Raw genomic sequence first — 20,449 nt, 5'->3', positions numbered from 1 at the left:
AATATACCCTCTGGACGTGCCTCGCCTTTGGTGGCTGCTGGTGCTGGCAAAGAGTGGTACGGTCCAAATGTTCTACTGAGCCATGGCCTGTCAAATTTTGAGAGCTATCATTGGCCAAGGTTATGAATTAGTTTCCTTTTTGTAGCCGCACTAACAAGTCATTTAACCTTTATGCATCTCACTAGGGAAACAAAAGCTTTATGACTCAAAATGTCTTTCTACTTTCAGTTGTCTATTTGTCAAAGTGAACTGAGGTTTTGGGGTCAGAGGAATCGGGAGTGAGACTTGAAGGGGGAGAACAGGCTGCTGTAAGGGAGAAAGTGGGCATGTGGGGGTAAGCCTGGAATTTTACAAGAGGAGTGGTGACTGGTGTGTAACTTGAACACTAGGAGCTAAGGCTCGTAGTGAAAACGGGGGAATGGAATCGTCTTCATTGATGCTACTTTATCAGCACTTCCAAATCCCAGGAAGTAACATCTGACAGGTATGCTTTAGGTAAACCATTATTTGTTTATTAATTGATTGTAATATGTAACTTTAAATGTTTCTTAGTAGTACCTATCACATTTTTGTATAATTTTTGAAGCCTTATTTTGTGTTTTTCTGGGTGATAGAGTTTTGAGGTAGCATGTTGGGAAGTGTTATCTCTCTCTCTCTTATATATATATATATATATATATTATATAATATAGCAATTAAACTGTTGCTGTGTGATTTTGTACTGCCACACCGATACGTTTTGACTCCAGCGAGTCTTGTTCACGGTATTGGACTGTGAACAAGACTCGCTGGAGTCGAAACACATTGATGTTTGCTGAATAACAAATAAAACTGTATTTCACTACAAGATCGGAGTGGGGGGTAATTCTTTTATCTTTAGTTCGAAAGTAAGGAGGGGAATAGGTCTACCCCTGCTGCCCGCACCGACAGCTGAGTGCGCTGCCATAATCATCCTGATAACGTGGATATCCAATATATATATATATATATGTATGAACAAGTTACTTACCTTTGTTAAAGCCTTATATGGCAGAGACATTCTAGTTGCAGATTCCTTACCATTTAACTTTCTGCCAGCTTGATTTGAAGAATTTTTCGAGCAGTACCCCTGAGCACTTGGCATCGGTCAGCTCTGTGTCAGTAGTGACAGAAATTACGTTAGGACCTAGGTAGGCACCACCCTGGCGTGCTGACGTTAGTTACTTTTCACAACTTTCCACACCAGAAGCACAGATCCATGAAGAACGCCAACTACTGGTGTGTCAAAACTAAGGCCCTGAAAGAGGAGTCCCTGCCCCTAGAAATCAGTTCACAGAGAGGGGAGGGATGGGTGGGTCAATAAGAAAACTGCAACTAGAATATGGCCCTCATTAGGACTTTGACGGTCTCTGAGCAACAGGCTGGCGGTCTCCCACCCACCATATTATTATGGTTACTGCCAGATTTCTGCCACACTTTGAGCAGGTATCCGGCAGTAGCCATGCTGGCGGTCGGAGGCGCATGGGTGGTGCTACCACCTCCACTGCCCCACCAGAAGGACGCCACCAGCCGTATTAAGACCATTAATACATCCTGGCGGTGTACTGCTGGCGGGGCGCTGCCAGTGGTAGCAGCGCCCCTTCCCGTTCCCTGCCGAATGACCTCCTGGCCGGATAAGGTAAGTCGGGCATCTGACAGAACAGGGGGGCTTGAGGGCGAGGGGTGTTGTGTGTGTGTGGTGTTTGCATGTGTGTATGAATGTGTGTGTGAATGAGTCTGAGTGTTGTGGTGTTTGAGTGGTTGTATGCATGTGAGTGAATGCGTGTATGAATGTTACAGTGAGTGCGTGTCTGCATGACAGTGTGTATGCGTGTGAGTATGTTAGTGTGGATGTGTGCCTGAATGCGTGTGAGTGTGTGTGAGTGAATACGTGTATGAAAGTGGAGATGAATGGGTGTATGCGTGGTGCGTGTGCATGTATGCAGGGAGGGGTGCTGTGACTTTAGGGGGATGGGGGTGCCGTGACTTTAGGGAGGAATTCCCTGTCACCGGTAGCCTTACCGCCATAGTTTTCGTGGCTGTGCTACCGCCGCGGATACCGTGTTGGTAGGCCGGCTCATTATGTCGCCAGCGGTCTTCTGTCGACCGCAGGGTCAGAGATGAATATCTCCGGCCCGGCGGTTCATACCACCATGGCAGTATGAGTGGAGATGTGGTGGGTTGGCAGTGGCCAACCCGCCACTCTCAATGTGGCGGTATACACCGCAAGCCTGTTGGCAGTGATACCGCCACATTAACCCTGGCAGTCAAAAGATAGAGACTTCTAGTTGCAGATTCCTTGCCTTCTGAATAGATAACAAAATAATACCATCCCTGGAGGTGGGTCTGCAAACCAAGATCATATTAGAAAGTCCTGCATGACTAAATGGGCAAAGTATCCATCCCTCTGGACCGGGCTGTCCAGGCAGTAGTGTCTGGTGAACATGTGCAATGGTGCCCACGTTGCCCCCTGATAGATACCAAGGACTAAATCTCCACGTTCTAATGCAGTGGTTGCAGCTGTAGCTCAAGTAGAATGAGCATGCAAGCCTTCAGGGTGCTGCTTTTTGGCCAGTGCGTAGCAGATCGCAATGCAGAGTACGATCCATCTGAAGATGGTCCGCTACTGCACTGCAAACACATTCTTTTTGGGTCCTGGCAGTGGGCGCTCTCCTCTTCCTCAGAAGGATGTGGGGGTATGTAAAAAGTAGGTAAGGTGATGGATTGGCCTACATGAAAGGGCATAATCACTTTTGGCAGAATGGAGGCCCTAGTGCGAAGCACCACTCTGTCAGAAAGTAGGATGAGCTAGATGACAATGCCTGCAGCTCACCCACCCTGCGGGCAGATGTAATATCCACAAGAAAGGCTGTTTTCAAAGTGAGAAGCCTGAGAGGACAAATGTGAAGAGGCTCGAAAGAAGTATACATCAGAAAGGTAAAAAACAAATTCAAATTCCATTGGGCATAATGAAAGGGGACGAAGGAAACATATGTGTAAGGCCTTTAAGTAACCTAATTAAAATAGGGGTTTCAATCAAAGAAGGTTGATGAGGCAACCTTGAAAAAGCAGAAACTGCAAACAAATAATCTTTGAGATTGCCCGTCGCAGAGCCATGCTGGGCCAAATAAACTAACTATAAACAACAGATCTTCAGAAAGAAAAGGGGTCAACAGACTTGTCTGTGCACCATGCCACAAATTTCTTCCGACAACAGGCATATACCATTTTGGTGGAGTGACGTCTGGCTGCCAAGATAACGTTACGGACTTCGGATTGAAGATCAAAAGTTGTCAAGTGCCCATGCTCAATCTCCACACAAGAAGGTGGAGAGTGGACAGATTCAGGTGCAGATCCCTTCCCTGTTGCTGTGACAGAAGATTCTTCCAAAGAGGCAGTCTAATTGGAGGATCGATGGACATTCTCAACAGCTCAAGATACCAGACTTTTTGTGCACAGTGAGGAGCCACAAGGATTACTTGGGCCCGGTTGTTCTTGAGCTTCTTGACAAACTCTTAGGCAGAAGCTGTATGGGTGGAAAGGAATACAGGAGGCCTGAATTCCACTTGAGATGTGCAAAACTGCACAGATTGTGCATTGTCTGCGGAGGAGAACAGATCTAACCAAGGCTCTCCCCACTGCACCACTAGATAGAGACGTCATTGGTGATCTAGTAGACATTTCTGGCTGAGTTTGTCTGATCTGCCATTCAAAGAGCTTGCCAGATGTTGAACCACCAGGGATATGCCTTACCGTTCCAGCCCCCTCCAGAGGCGCAAAGTGTTGTGACAAAGGGTCCATTACCCCATCCCACCATGCTTGTTGTAGCGCCACATGGCGGTGGTGTTGTTTGTGAGCACCTGCACCATCTTTCCCTTTAGAGAGAGAGTAGAAAAGCTTTCAATGCTAGCTGGATCGCAGGGATTTCCTACAGGTTGATGTGGAGTTTATACTCTGTCGCTCCTGGGATGGGACAGCCATCTGGGAGAGGTGGAGATATCTGTCACTACTGTCAGATTTGGTTGGGAAAGGGAGAGGAATCTGCCTCTGACCCAATCGCAGTTTGTTAGCCACCACTCCGGATCTCTCGCACAGGTCCTTCCTAGATCTGGACCATGTCTGAGAGATTCCCCTGGTACTGCGCCCACTGGAACTTCAGGTCCCAATGTAGAGCCTGCATATGACATATGTCACTAGCAAGATGCTGGAAGCCCTGATGCCCAACAGCCTCAGAGTCATTCACACGAAAATCCAGGATACAGGCTGAAACATCGGAATCATAGCATGAACATCCTGGACTTGCTGTTAGGGAGGATGAGCCCGAAACTGCACTGTATCCAAAACAGCTCTGATGAAAGGTAGTGTATGAGAGGGAGTTAGGTGTGACTTTGGCATGTTTATAGTGAACCCCAGCTAGTGCAGGAGGTCTGCCATAGTCTTGAGGTGGGAGACTACAGCCTGGGGCGAGCCCGCCTTCAACAGCCAGTCAAGATAGGGGAAGACTAGAACGCCTGCTCTGCACAGATGAGCTTGGATCACTGCCTTCACCTTGGTGCTCGTGGCCTATTGTGATCAGCAAGTAACATCTGTGGGCAGCCCCATCTGACCACCGGTGGGTAGAACAACTTTGTCCCCATTTATTTGGGGTGGAAGTATGGTCATATCCCCCACCATCTCTTTTTGAAAAAAGATCTTCCCTGGTGTCTAGTGGGCTTTCTGCACCCTTTGGGGGCTGATGGGCCTTACAAAAATAGGCTCATCTGCCTCGAAGGGGGCAGAAATGGCCAACAGTAATGTGCCCCCATGGGGAGCGACCCTTGCCCAAGGGGCTGCCTCCCAAACAAAACAGACACACACCAATCGCTGGTGCCTAAGTGGTTTCTGCCTCCCTTGGGGGCAGATTGGCTGAATTAAAATAGGTCAATCTGCCCCCCAAAGAGGCCAGAAATGGCCTAAAATAAATATGCCCCCCAGGGGAGCGACCCTTGCCTAAGGGGTCGCTTCCCTTTCGTGAAACTGACACAAAAAAACCAAATCCCTGGTGTCTAGTGCTTTCTGCCCCCCTTAGGCAGAAATGGCCTAAAATATATTGGCCCGTAGGGGAGAGACTTTTCCCTGAGGAGTTTTACACAAAGTAAACAAACTCCCTGGTGTCTAGTGGGGATGCCTGCATAGCTATCGGGCTGCAAGAATGCTAAGAAAGACATCAAGGGAAAGGAAAAGACTATCCTTTCCTTAGATGCCTCTCTGACCTTCCCCCCCCCCGATCGGAAGAGAAATGCAAGGATTTCTCTTCTGATCACGCTGGAAGCTGATCTTCCAGCGCAATGGGGGCGTCCTCTGATGAGGTAAGCGAGCAATCGCGCGCTGATGCCATCAGATGTCACGGGGTCGGGTGGAAGGGGAAACAATTACCCTTTCATCCCTGCCGAGGGGAGGGGGTTGGGCAGGGTCCAGGACGTAACAGTTATGTCCTCAGCACCGAGCAGTGCAGCAGAGGACATAACTGTTACGTCCTTGGCACCCAAGGGGTTAATTTGTAAGTGTTTTTATTTTTTATACATTCTTGATTGATAATATCAATTTTAATTTGCAATTATTTGTGAATCTTGTAATGTTAAAATATACATATTTTTAAAGTACCATTTGTTAAAATATATTTTATCACAATCCTTTTAATTACATATATTTTTTTGGCATTTGGGGGAATAGTAAATTCAGGTTTTTCAAAATTCAACAAATCTCGACTGTTGCTTATGCTGAAGTAGGAATAGTAAATCTGACCCTTCCAAAACCAAACACTTTCTCTACTGTTGCTCAGGCTGGGGTTGGAATACTACATAAACGTGTAACACATTCCCTACTGTTGCTTATGTTGGACTGGGACTGGTAAACCTAACCCCTCCAAAGTCTAACATTTCCCTAGTGTTTGCTCATGTTGGAGTGAGAATGGTCCATTTGGCCACACCCAAATCCAACACTTTACCTACTGTTCATTTTGTTGGAGTGGGAATAGTAAGTCTGGCCCCTTCAAAGTTCACACTTTCCATACCGTTATCTACATTGGAGTAAGAATAGTAAATCTGACCTCTCCAAAGTCCAACACTTTTCTTTATGTTGTTTACTTTGGAGTGGGAATAGCAAATTAATTCCCTACAAGTGTTTTTAATAATAGTATTTTTTATTTTATTATTAATGTTCATTTTAATATTTTGATTATATATGTTTATTTTTAACATCTACTATAAAGCATATATTTATATTTTGTTTTACATGTAATATTTATTTAAAGTTAATATATTGTATAATATCAAAACTTTATTAGAAGTACCTATTTTGTGACAATATGTTCTCTTCTACAGTCAATATTTTCTCCTTTACTTGCAAAAGTATAGGGAAATTATATTTTAATCCTCAATATTATTTTGGTGATAGTTTTGTATTTCAATATTTTTGCCTCCAGTATTTCATCATACAACCCCATTTACCATTCACTTACATTTGTTAGATCATATATTATAGATAATTACCCTTTGTTGGTCAAGTTAAAATCATTCATGACCATGGTCTGGCATGCACCTATCACTCATAGTGACCAGGATACCAGTGACAGCAGCCATCATGGTAAACATGTTTCCTTTCTGAGGTATGCTCTTTCTGTTAGTAAACACTGTAAACTTCGTACTTGTATAGCGCACTACTCACCCGTTAGGGAATACTATCAAAAACTACAAATGGTCCTTCATCGAATCTATGTACTAGCATGCCATGACAGGCCTAGCTTGGGAACATATCACCTTAGTTCTAACAGGAGTAACCAACCATAACTATCCATATACTCATGGAAGAATATGAATCCAATAATGCCTATGGTCATACAGGAACGCTACCTTGGGTTGTAGAAGATGAACCCAAGAATGACAATGGTTCATCCCTTTTAACATAAATGGGAAGTAATGTCACTACTTCTATACTGAATACATCCATAAAACGCACAGAAGAAAAGATGCTATGTTTTTTACAGCTTTTCTGTAAATAGATTGGTTGTCCTTCAAAAAAACAATCAAATATTATAAATTAATATAGAAATATTTGAGAGAAGAAATGTGCTGGAAAGAAAACTAATTTTGATTGTGTCACAAAGCTAGCTTGATCATCGCCAGCAAGCTTTTCTCCCAAGCCTCAGGTTTCAAGAATCTGAATCACATTTGTTCTTCCAAATGCTTACAGCAGTGCCAAACCTGAGCCGCCAGCTGCCAGGAAGACTGAAAATTACCGTAGAAGATGTAATTTCCCGGGTGCACCTCTGTAAGCTTGCCCATGTCAGGTACAGGGTGACTACACGAAGGAGTAGAGCCAATACTGGTTCGAGGACACTCCACCCCAGCCTTCTGGAGCCTGAAAGTAAAGAGAAAGCAAAGCTCAATGTTTTGGAAAATACCTCCAGGGTTTTTGATGGGTAAAAGATATGGTGACTGGAACAAGTGGTCGGGGTTACTGTTTCCTAGGGGGTTGAAGTGGTACCAAGAATTGAATGCAAGTGTCCAGGATCGATAGTCTGCAATCAAAATGAATCATTTTTTAGCAATACATTGATTAAACCTGGGGCCATGCCATATTAGATAATGTCAAATACGGGCAGTTAATCCATCCAAAGATCTTTAGAGATACTATAAACACGTAAAGATTGACTTCATCATGAAATGTCTATGGCAGCATAAAACTAAGTTGAATAAATAAAGGTAATAACCATTTAATAGCAAGTCATTTGGTTTAATCTCTGTAGATGTGGAATGCTGTAACTAGTCGGGCTGCAGGTAACCATTGTTCACATGTGGATAACATTTTAGAGACTGGAGTCTACGGATATGCCATTGGCTGTAAAAGCTGGAGGTTGAAGTCATAAACTGGATTTTCGACTTAACTTAGTGATTATTGGGTCATTTAGATCCTTGAGGGCAGCCTGCCACGGAACTGGAGGCCCTGGTTTACGCTCCCCTAGCAGAGGACAGCCTATCATGTATAGAAAGACAGATAAGCATTTCACTGCCTTAAGTGTAACCGTGTTGCAGAGAACCCACTTAAGGCAGTTTTGATGGTCGAGCATGCTTTTTTTGTCACCTTGGCATTTTTATTTTGTATTTCACAAACATACTACAACAAGGATTTGCAATGCAATAGGTCTCGCATTAGCGAGCGTTAAAGCTGTTGGCATTGTAAATGATTATGACAATCTCGCTTTTGGGACCTTATAAATATTAAGCCATGCAGCACATTAAACCTTTATCAGAAATAAACTGTGTTTGTGCATGCCTTCACACTCTTGGCATTAGACTGCAATGGTCCATACAGCCTCTACAGAGCACCTCATTAAAAATAGAATTTGGAAGAAAAATGGTCATGTAACCATATAGTCAGCCCCTAGAGGGCATAACCACATGAAAAAAGAATGACAGAACACTGCAGTGTAGCCATGTAATGAGCCCTTTGAGGACATTGTGTGTTACATTTTCAGGCATAGCAGACCTTTTAAATAACATTTAACTGTGGAGTCAACGACACAAAGGTGCAGTGCTGCAGGCAGTCACTAGGTGTTCCAGTACAGTCAATAGCTCAGGGTGCAGTACCACTGGTTGTGGCTAGAGGTCCCTGTAGAGTCAACGGTAGAAACTGCAGTACCACTGGTCGTGGGTAGATGCCCCTGTAGAGTCAATAGCAGAAACTGCAGTACCACTGGTTGTGGCTAGATGTCCATGTGGAGCCAAAAGCATCCAGAGTACGGTGTCACAGAACGCTGCCAAAAGCTCTTCTGACGACACTGTATCCCCTGTACAAGTGGCTTAATAAAGTAAAGGCCTGGGAGTCCAGCGTAAGTGGTTTAATAAAGGCCTGGGAGCACCTAACTGGGTGGGGGCCTCAAGGGGCGTAGACATGCCTTGGGGCATTTATCATCCTTCAGCCCTAAGAGAGCATACTGCATTACACATTTGAAGGCCTAGCAGGGCTGTCAAAATATTATAAAGAAGGCCCTTATAACACAAACTCCTCTATCGGTAAAAACAAAAATTCCAGCTATAAGACAGTTTAAATATACATTAAATTGTTAAAGGGATTATGATTTTAGGGTCCCCTCTAACCTAGTATGACCCAGAAGATGGCCTGGACAGAAAGAGCACATCATTCTGTATGTTACGGTGGTGAGCCCATTGTCCTAGGACCACCACAGGCTGAGTTATAGGCAAAAATGTGTTGTAAAAAGAATGTCCTGCAAAATATTATGGGGTAAGCTTCCCCGTGTACAGTGAATATTGCAGTATCAGCTCTCCCTCTGTGCAGGGACAGACGATGTTGAGGATTCAATAACTGGGTCTATTTCATGCTATATAAAGCCACAAATAATTGTACAAAACATACACACACAAACACACACACGTCACAACTATATGTATTTACTGTTTATATAAAGTAAGGAACAAGTGAAGGGCAAACGCGGAAAACGAACTGTGTGTGTGTGTGTGTGTGTGTGAACATGAGTGCTTACTAACAAACACAAGAGGCAGGGAACAATTTTTAAAAATAGTCCGTCCAAGCAACAGGCGTAATTAAAATGTACTTGGCCCTTGCTCCTCAGCCAAGAACAGAAAGTGACGTATCGGCTGCCAAATCAGTTAGGTGGCAGCAAAGAAGAGTGACACTGCCTTCAACCTGTGGTAAGCAACAGGAAGCATCAGGGGGGAGCAAAGTCCTTTACTCACTCCAACAGCTCTTGCAGAATGCGCGTGCGCACTGTCTAGGCTCGACCTAAAAATAGGAGCTCCTATAAGTGGGGCCAGAGAACTTGAATCTGCCAACATTTAAATGACCTCTTACAGCTAGTCCAATGTCCTCCTGCCTATATTGACACAATCCGAGTAAGTACCAGTATTTAGGCAAATGTGCAAACACCAACCGCTTCCCAAATCATTAGTTATGTCTTTCCAAACACCTACGCTGATGAATTACATGGTATTTTTTCTTTTTATACTTTCTCATATAGATCAGACTTAGCTGCACCTGAACATAATATTGTATGTTTTCGACATTAAAACATGAAGGAAATATAAAACTTATATGTAAAACTCCTAGAAAATAATCAGGGATTCATATTTATGAAATTAAATTTAAATATGCAATTGAACCAGAATTACATCTTCTCCCTGTAACCTAGTCCGACCATTTGGTGGTGGCATGGGAGATTAGGCAACAAGATAATTTATGAAGCTGAAGAATATGGTTTGGACTATATTATCTTTATCAGTACCTATATCAGTGGGGGGGCGTGGCCTGACGCCGATGGCAGAGGAAGCCTCTCCGTGAGGCTCCTGCCAGCGATTCCCACTCCGGTCCAGCCTGAAAGGCAGTGGACCCCCAAACCGCTCCATTGCCCGGCTGAATATGCGCAGGGGTCCCGAGGCTCATTTTGAGGGGTCTGGTCCCGGAGTGAAGAGAGTTTCGGGGCCGAATTGGCGGCCGACGGAGTGCCGCGGGAAAAAAAAAAGATGGCGGCCGCGGTCTGAACGGCGTCCCCGGTGGCAGAAGAGCCACTAAAGCAATTCCCTGCTCCTTTCCCGCTCACCCCTCTGGGAGACAGGCAGTACAAGGGGTCCTGGTGGTTCCCTCTGGGGTCCCACGCCGACGAACAGTGGGGCCCAGCGCGGCGTCTGTGCTCGGATAAGGACCGTGGAGCACACACAACATGGCGACCGACACCCGAGGGAAGGACCGAGTGGATCAAGGTGAGAGGCGATAATTCCGGGGTTCCCCCAGAGCTCCTTTGGCAGCTCCCCTCTGAGGACGTCTGATCGCAGTCTACACGACAGCGCCGGGGGGTACTTCTGGGAGGCTTGACCCCATGGACCGCCTCAGGTGAGCTGGAACGAGGAGGGAGAAGTCGGCGACTTGATGGGGCGAACCTGGCCTGCACTGGGACACGGTGCATGCGGCCCCCCTCTACGGGGGTCCCCCTAGATGCGCAGTGCTACATACAGGAGAGTGCAGGGGGCCCCCAGACACTGGATGGGAGTCATGCATGCTTGAAGGCACCCTCCACGAACGGCAAGGCTTTTTGGCTCGACGGGTCCACACCCTGACTGGGAGGAGAGAGAGTGTCCTATCTACCTGGCGTGTGGAGTACCTCAGGGGTTCTTAGCGGCCTAGTGTGCGGAGTGCGGCTGGCACTGGAAGGCGATAATCCTCTTACACGTGTACCGAGCGCCAGAAACAGCAAGTCTCTAATAAAAAGTTCGGCGATCCCTCTGGCAGTGCAGTATACAGCGCGGTGGTGGGAGAGTAGGGGTCCAGAGCCCACCGATCAGACAGAGTTGGAGCCATACCCCAGAAAATGGGTAAAGTCGGTCGCCGGAGGGACATAGATCAAAAAGGTGGGTCCCCAGCTGAGGCACAGGCAGTCCCGCCTGAACCCAGGAATGACGCTTCAGGAGAGGGCCGTGACGACCCCACACTTCAAGATGTCCTACAAGCTATAACGGCTTCCCGTGTAGCACTGGAGGGGAAAATCGACGCTTTGGCCACAGATCTCACAGTACTGCGAGATGATCACCGCCGCCTAGCCGAAAAGGTGTCCACCACCGACAGACAACTTAAAGAGCTCCTTCCAGAGGTCAAAGATGCCACTAAGTCTACACAGCAGCTGGAGACCAGGATCAAGGCCCTGGAATTAAGGGCCGAAGACGCGGAAAATAGATCGCGTCGCAATAACATACAGGTGATTGGTATGCCTGAAAGTGTTCCACAAACTGGCCTGGCGGAGTTCCTCGAGCGGTGGCTCCGAGAGGACTTAGCGGGCGACGGACTTTCTCCTTTTTTTGCGATCGAGAGGGCACATAGAGTTCCGTCGCGTCCTCCCCCTCCGGGAGCCCCCCCGCGACCTATAATAGCCAGGCTTCTTCATTACCGGGATAGGGATTACCTGTTGCATCAAAGCAGGGCCAAAGGGGACCGCACAATGGACAATCACACGGTTCGTATCTTCCCAGACTTCTCCCGGGAAGTACAGAAACAACGGGCCACCTTCAGAGCTGCAAAACAGAAACTGCGTCAATTGGGTCTACAATATGGCATGCTGTTCCCGGCGAAGCTTAGGGTAGTGACCAAAGACAGTACACAGTTTTTCACTACGGCGGAGGAGGTATGGCAATGGATTGATCTGCTTCCACATGAGGGGAATGGTCCTCCGGCACAGGGCCCTGAGCATGGACGGAGGAGAGGGGCTAAACGCAACACGGCCCGTATAGTAAATAGTCCCTCACCTGTGGAGATGCAAACTGAGAGACGAAAAGCCATGGAGGCAGCAGCTTCATTGAGCGGCTCTGATCGCGGATCCCAAGTACAGACTGCTGCGGACTGTGAACCATCTCATTCGGACCATGAATCCGAGACTTCCCAAGTATCCGACAGATCGGGCCCGGCCATAACACGGGGCACTTCTGACTGTATCATATGAAAGTCTTTCCATCGAACTACACTTGAGCCAGTTGTCCTGGTAATGAGAGCCTCCCCTGGCAGGCACCATGGTGGCCGGTGAGGAGGGCGTACTAGCTGTCACTATGGCGGTCGTACCCACCAGATGGATGAGACCGGGGTCCACAAGTACTACTATATCTTGCAATCCGGTAGTGGGGATTAGGGCGATGGCCCACTCCTTTTGTGATCTAGGAGTTACCCCACTTTCGATAATCTAGTTGACATTTCGCGAAGTTTGGATGAGAGTAGTTCAAACTTTTGTCCCGGGGAAGGGGAGTTGGGATGTTAATTGTTGGGGATTGTTTAGGGGGAGTGATGAGTGGTGGATGTTTAACACTGGTCTGCTGAGGTTATATAATGTGAGAGTAGGGATCTTCGTGGTATATGCTAGCCCTGCATGGGGTATGTCACAGATGGGGATTGAAACACAGTTATGGCGTCGTTAGGCACTTATAAATTTCTCTCATGGAATGTACGGGGCATGCACACAATGTCTAAGAGATATAAGGTATTCTCACATTTACAGCGGAGGGGGATTCAGATTGCGTTGCTCCAAGAAACACATTTAACCCAGGCTGAAGGGCTAGCACTACAGAAAAGGTGGAGGGGCCAGGCATACTATACCTCTTATTCCGCATTCGCCAGGGGTGCCTTGATATGGATCAGAGCCGGGGTTCCATTCCAGTTATTAGACACGCTCATAGACCCAGAGGGACGTTTTGTAGCAATCCGGGGTCGATTGGAGGGAAGAGATCTAGCGTTGATCAATGTCTATGCCCCGAACTGGGACCAGGGTGAGTTCTTTACACGCTTATCGGGCCTCCTAGCCACCTATTTGCAGTTCCCCCTAGTGATGGGGGGCGACTTTAATTGTGTGGCCGATCCCTCCAGGGATCGCTCCCACCCTCCGTTACATGATTCCCCTCTGATGAGAGTAGCAGGGCTATTCTCCTCCTGGCAGGCGAGTTGGGGGCTGGTGGATATCTGGAGACGAGTACACCCAGAGACCAGAGACTATTCCTTCTTCTCCCCCCGGCATGAGCTCCATGTCCGCTTGGATGTGTTTTTCTGCTCCCCAGACATTTTCCCTCAGGTGCATAATGTTGAATACCTGACCCGCACAATCTCTGATCATAACCCTCTATTACTAGAGTCACGCTGGGGTTCGCCCCCCTCTCGCATCCCCACCTGGCGGCTGAAGACTGAGTCCCTAGAAGACGCACCCTTTCGGGAGGAGCTAAGACAACATATTACCCACAACTTTGTAGATAACGAGGCTTCGACCAATAACCCCTTGATTGAATGGGACGCTTTTAAAGTGGTGGTGCGTGGGCGCTGTATTGCGGGAGCGGTAGGGGTCCGAAGGACTCTACTTAGGGACACTGAACAAGCGGAGAGTGAGCTGCGAGAGATGGAGAAAAAAAGGCCTGAAAGTCCGCTCCTTCAACCTACTATCTTAGAGCTTAGAGCAACGGTCGCTGACTGTGTGGAGCGTCTTCGATGCTTTGACTACCAAAACTACATTACACGAGCACACGGGGAGAGAGACAAAGCGGGTCGGATGTTAGCTTGGGTAATATCGCAAACGCATAAAACATCCCCTATCCTGGAAATGATATCGGAGAGTGGAAATCCCCTTCACGGGCAGGAGCAAATTAACTCTCACCTCATGTCCTTTTACGAACGATTATATAAAAGCACTCTTCGTCCTGTCGGTAACTCCACCGATAGTTATGTATCTAGTCTGCAGTTGCAGACACTACCACCAGATGTTGCGACACAACTTGAGGGAGCCATTACACAACCAGAGATTCGAAGGGCCATTAGAGAACTATCGAGGGGAAAGACTCCGGGGACAGATGGTCTCCCTATCGAATTCTATGCCACGTATATAGATTTGTTAGCTCCTAGGCTTGAGATTCTATATCAATCCGCCAGAGACCGAGGAATTTTACCGGCAACAGCGAGGGAGGCGGTAATAGTGCCCTTGCTTAAACCTGGGAAAAATCCTGCGGAAGCTGGGGCATACAGACCTTTATCCATGCTGAACCTGGATTACAAGATCCTCAGCAAGGTTCTGGCCTCTAGGCTTCTCCCCCACATGGCAACACTAATACATACTGACCAGGCAGGGTTCATCCCGGGGCGCAACACAGCGGATAACATACGCAGATTTATAGCGGTCATGAACGATCGAAAATCGTCTAGCCCAGCCCCTGGAGTGCTCTCAGTCGATATAGAAAAGGCCTTTGATAGCTTGGAGTGGGCCTTCCTTTATACAGTGATGTCCCGCCTTCGTTTCGGACCTGAATACATTGCCTGGGTCAGATTGTTGTATACTGAGCCCACTGCTAGGGTACGGACAGGACGGATAATATCCAGACCTTATGTCGTTGAGCGGGGTACCAGACAGGGGTGTCCCCTATCGCCGCAGCTATTTGCACTGGCTATGGAGCCATTAGCGGCTGCAGCGCGTGGTGGTGGGGGGGGTCCCGGCATAGTGGCAGGGGGCAAGAGACATCAAATAGCGTTGTATGCGGATGATCTATTGATCTTCTTAGACGATGTACACAGAGACCTTTCCCGGACCCAGCAGTTACTTTCGCAGTTTGGTGAGCTTTCTGGTCTTCGGGTGAATTGGGGCAAGACCGGCCTGTTTCCGTTGAACGCTACTGTAGCCCCACCATTAGAGTTGGGAAATGTCCAGTGGGTTCCAAGATGCCTCTCATACTTGGGGATCAAGATTTTCCATGACCCAAAGGATATAATAGACAGCAATATTGGAGGCTCATTGCGTTCCCTCCGTTCCAACATGGCTTTCTGGCAAACCTTACCTCTATCTGTAGCGGGGAGGGTAGCCATCCTTAAAATGGTGGTGTTGCCTCGCCTTCTGTATCACTTCACGGTCCTGCCGGTATGGATTCCTAAGGCCATATTTGCAGAACTAGAATCCATGGTCATGGCCTTTATCTGGGGGGGTGGACGGAAGCGAGTGGCTCTGGCCAAACTTCAGAGGCGGTCCACAGACGGAGGCCTAGCAGTCCCGGACTTTGAGGCTTACTACTTGGCAGCGCAATTCCAATGGTTGGCGCAATGGATAGCCAACAGAGCAGCAACAGGGTTGGGGGTAAAGGCATTTACTCCCCCAGAGACTAGATTATACGAACTGTTGTTGGGGTGTCCGGGTACTGAGACGCATGATTCCCTTGAATTTAAAGTTATTGCGCGCTGTTGGAGGAGCTTCTTGCGTAAACTTAAAGTAAAGGCCCCTTACTCCCCTGATCTACCCCTCTTGTCCCTAAGAGCTTTGCCCCATCGGGGTGACTGGGGAGGACTCCAGTCCTGGGTGGAGTCCGGGATACAGACGGTAGGAGCACTATTTAAGGAGGGGGCACTGATGCCGTTTGAAGTCCTTCGGACACAATTCGGTCTACAGGGAGGACACTTTTTATTGTATGGCTCAGTAGTGGCTAGTATCAGGAAACACTGGCTGACACGGACAGGAGAGCTCACTACACAAACAACCTGTACATATTTGGCGACTTCTTCTGGCACCTTTAAGGCAGTTTCTAATCTCTACAGCAGGGTTCAAGCGGATAGGAACATACCTTTGACTCAACTCAAATCGTCATGGGAAGTAGACCTGGGCACAACTATATCCGATGTGGACTGGGAGCGTATTCTGGGGGGCTTCCCCAAAATGACTCGCAATGCCAGATTTAAGCTGATTAATTTTTATGTACTTCATAGGGCATATCTCACCCCTGAGCGGATCAGCAGGTACTTTGAAGTGGAAGGAGTAAATTGCCCGAGGTGCGGACTAGAGAAGGCAGAATTTAAGCATATGTTCTGGAGCTGCCCTACGGCGGAGGTGTATTGGGCGGAGGTGAGCCGTCTGGTGGCTGGAGCGATAGGAAGAGAAGTCCCTTGCACAATAGGGCATTGTCTGCTTGGCTGGTTTCCACGCACGGCTAAGTACAAAATAACCAACAGGTTCCGGGACTTGGCCTACGTACTGGCCAAGAGGGAAATAGCGATGTCCTGGAAGAATCCAGTTGGGCCGAGACTGTCCCTATGGACCAGAGAATTAACTAGGTGGGCTGGGTGTGAGGGCGCTGTTTTACATAGCGAGGCCAGAAGGGGTTGGCGGCCCCTGGAGGTGGCGCAAGGTTGGGACGCGATATTAGACTCCTTTAAGGAGGAATGCCGATTAGGTCCAGTCCCCTGATTGAATGATGTTTGGATGTTTTGAGAAGTTACCAATAGTCCCAATCCATTGGTGCCAGTACAGATGACCCCGGGGCAGGATCCTACGGTTGGACTAGACGGGGTAAACACTCTCACACTGTGAGCGGAGGGTTGACTCCTTCATAGCACACCTACATACAATACAACTGTCCAGATAAGCTACCAGTACCATCACTGGGGGGTGGGGCACTGTTGGGGAGGTTGAGGGATGGGGGGGTAGGGTAGTTGTTGCAACATCAGATTGCTGTTAGTGCAGAGATGTGTAGATTGAAAAAGCTCTTGATCTCAGAGTCTATGTAGGTCACTGTATATTCTCTTATACTATGTTTACCTAATCATTGGTTGATCGAAATTGCAATAAACTTTGTTTACAAAATCAGTACCTATATCAGTGGATTCCAGCGTAGGTCCAGGGAGGCTAGATACAAGCAAGGTTTTAGGTGAACGACTGACTAAAAACCAGAGCTCCATTCAGATTCAGCATAGGTAAATTTAAATATCTGGAAAATCCTGCATTGATCTATCCTAGGTGTACGTCAAAGAACCCTGGTGATGCATAATACCAAGTTAAATACAGCAGATGATGTTAAAGTTTTGGAAAAGTGATTTTTATACTTGTGACTAAATTAGCGGTTGCCTATATGCAGCAGTGTTGGGAGCAGCCAGGTAGACAGTGCTAAATCTCTATGCTTACCCCCAACAAAAACCTCAACATGTAGGCACACATTACCACCCTTGCTAAAAGTAGTCTCAGACTACTTGGAGGAATTAAACCTTCCAGCAGTCAAGACTTCAAATCGGTGGTGTAAGCCCTAGTGTCCCCCAGAATTGACAGCAGTATATTCCTGTTAACTGGAATCTCCAAAATCCACAGGCACCCCCTTAATTGTTCTCCTTAGAGTTGCAGCACACCTGAGTTTTGGAGTGACAGGATCAGACCACAACATTTTAAGAAAGGTGTATTCAAACTAGCCTTCATTTTACACGTCAGAGCTATCCTAGACATGTAGCCAACTAATTAGTCACTTCAGGTAAATCGTGTTTTCTTTGGAGCACAGAATCTCTGCACCCGGTTAACCCTTCCTTAAAAAAAAAAAAAGCTCAGGCTGAAATTAAATTCGTTCAGGTGTTGACTACTGTGTAGGGACTTTATGGGACTACCTGTGCTCTCCTTGACTCACTATTTACAAGTTCTGTGGATGACCTTGTCGCGTAGGCTCTCATTCTAAAATGGCTATACAACAACCTGACATCTCCATAGTGCGAGTGCCGGATTAAACCCTGTGGAGGCCCCTAGGAAGTTGAAATTTCGGGGGCCCCTCACAAATTATCTCCTAATACTTTTTTAATTTTACCAACCAACAATTTTAATAAACCAATTTTATTATACAAAACTAAACATTACACGTACGTAGTCTACATCAAATATTTTTACAAAATGACAGCAGACAGAAGATGAGCTTTTAAGTGACAAATTGTTATGTGGATCTGATGTCTATGGTTTATGTACTTTAAGTTGTTAATGAGTACACTACATCAATACAGTATTTTCTCCATGGAGTCTTTAATGTAAAGTTTCAGTTTCTTTGAGTTGATTATTTTCTTATATCTTTTGAAAACAATTTAAGAAAGCTTGATTGTAATTTTCTTTCAAGATCAAATCAATATTATTTGGATCTGGCTATTTGCCTATTAGATAATACGGCTTGTTAATGTTGCCCTGTTCCTCCAGGTGCGTGTTGGGAGATTCAACTAGGAGGTCACACTTGATTTTTCAGTTTATCTATTCATTGTATTGTTTCTGTAAAGTACTAACACAACAAACTGATATTTTACAATACTAAATTCAATGTCATGGATTCAATTTAAGTTTAAATGCCTGAAGGAACAGGAGGGTCTCAAGTTGTTTGTGGACTTCTCCGAGTCTGATGTCTGTCTCAAAGCAACAGGCAAAAGTTCCAAGCGGAGAAACTGGTGGTGAAGAGAACTGCACCAAGCCATCTGTACCCCAAGGAAACTGACACCCAAACGTCCGACCAGACGCCCAAGGTCACAATCATTTGGAGAGATATCTCGAAGCTATTCCGATCAGGGACATGTGGGCAAGGTATACAGCTTCACATTCAAGCAGTTATTGGATTAGTAGCCAGTGAGTAACTCGGAAGGTGGAGTGATGTGCTCAGATCTTTTCAAGCCGAGAATCAGACGGGCAGCAAAGGCTTTATACTCCTTGAAATGCATTAAGTTTTTCCTGGGAGGCTCCGGGCAAAAAATATTTGAGAAGTAAACACTTTAAAGGGACCATTATAAATGGTTGATTCACTCATGCGTTTTCAGTAGGAGGTGGAGTTCGGAAAACACATTCCTGTTTATGGCATTGACTTGCTTGTTGAATGGTAGTTGTGTCGATTAAGACCCTGAGGATTTGGAGTAATCGGGAAGGGGTAGGCCAGGAACTCAAGGAGTGAAGCCAAATCAAAGCAAATGACACAGGTTTGATTTCTGTCGGTCATGCTGGCAGACTTACGCTGCTGCCAAGATCGCAGCTGAAAAAATTCTGATTCACCAGATTTCTACAACAATCATGGAAGAAGCCATGCAGATTCAAAAGGTAATGGGGCGTGGGGGGTAAATGGAGTTGGAACAGAGTTCTATCACACAAGCCAGGTTTCTGTGACAAACGTTGAAGCTAGTATTAAGCCTGACTGCGTTGCAGGGCACTGTGCCTGCTACAGATGGGACTCGCTCCTGGAGGAGAATGCAGGCTGCGAGAGAGGCACTTTAACCTGTGTCTTCAGCTCTTTGATGAGGTTAAACCAAAGGAAGCCATCAATGCTTGTACGCTAAAAACAACAAACACATGGACTAACCACAAAAGCATAGACGCAAAATTAAGAGCAGTTAACAATCAGGTTTTAAGTAGCTTTCAAAATTTCAGCAAATTGGGTTAAGCCCAGAAAAAGAAGTGACTTTTGTTCCCCCTCAGGGCCGCTGCCACTAAAAAAGATCTTTCACCACGATTGTTGGGTTGAAAGTTAGATACCACTAATTTACATTGCTTTGAAGACTATCGGCTGTGCCTAAGGATACTGTGCATACCACTTCTACTAGTACTGGTAAGACAAGCCCTCTGGTGAGTATGATCAGTAGTTCTAATTGTTTGAGCAATAATAAAGTACTTTTTTATAAATCAAAGTACCAGCTGGGCAGCGATTTATTAAAGTAGTGATTTATTGGGTGCTGAAATTCTAACCGCACAACACCTCCCTCAGTAAACCTTGCACCGTTCAACTTCCAAACCCTGAGAGTCAAGGGCTAAAGATGCATACTTAGTAATCAGTTTTGGATCCAATAGTTAGGTTCATCGTCGGGACACAAGTGTTAAACAGTTTGGATTCAGTATTACCTTGGAACACCTGACAAAAGTTCCAACAATTGGCAGCAAGCAGTGAGGATCACTAGATTCCAGTTCCATTAACTGATAATAGCTGCATAAGTTCAGTATCTTTGTGCACACAACTTGCCCATAATGGCAGATGGCAAATAGAGAGAAACAAGTCTTAGAAATATGTCCCTAAAATTAGTCGAAGGAGATGCATTTTGATAAAAGGGACAGCTCCAAGGTCAGGCTACTAATTAAGGATTGCAGAAAGGACGAATG

General features: G+C 46.4%; 1 protein-coding gene across 2 annotated transcripts in view; it reads right to left on the bottom strand.

Annotated features, from left to right (window-relative positions):
• LOC138261681 (D-serine dehydratase-like) overlaps positions 1–20,449 on the bottom strand; it is a 496,726-nt gene that overhangs the window by 32,662 nt on the left and 443,615 nt on the right. For both annotated transcript variants that reach the window (XM_069210927.1, XM_069210928.1), the window contains exon 5: positions 7,295–7,416. In XM_069210927.1, the coding sequence (XP_069067028.1) occupies positions 7,295–7,416 (122 nt within the window). The remainder of the gene's footprint in view (positions 1–7,294; positions 7,417–20,449) is intronic.

The sequence above is a fragment of the Pleurodeles waltl genome, chromosome 10 (genome assembly GCF_031143425.1).
Source record: "Pleurodeles waltl isolate 20211129_DDA chromosome 10, aPleWal1.hap1.20221129, whole genome shotgun sequence".
NCBI classification, from domain to species: Eukaryota; Metazoa; Chordata; class Amphibia; order Caudata; family Salamandridae; genus Pleurodeles; species Pleurodeles waltl.
The sequence above is the reverse complement of the archived record's forward strand: the minus strand, read 5'-3'. Positions and strand labels throughout refer to the sequence as shown.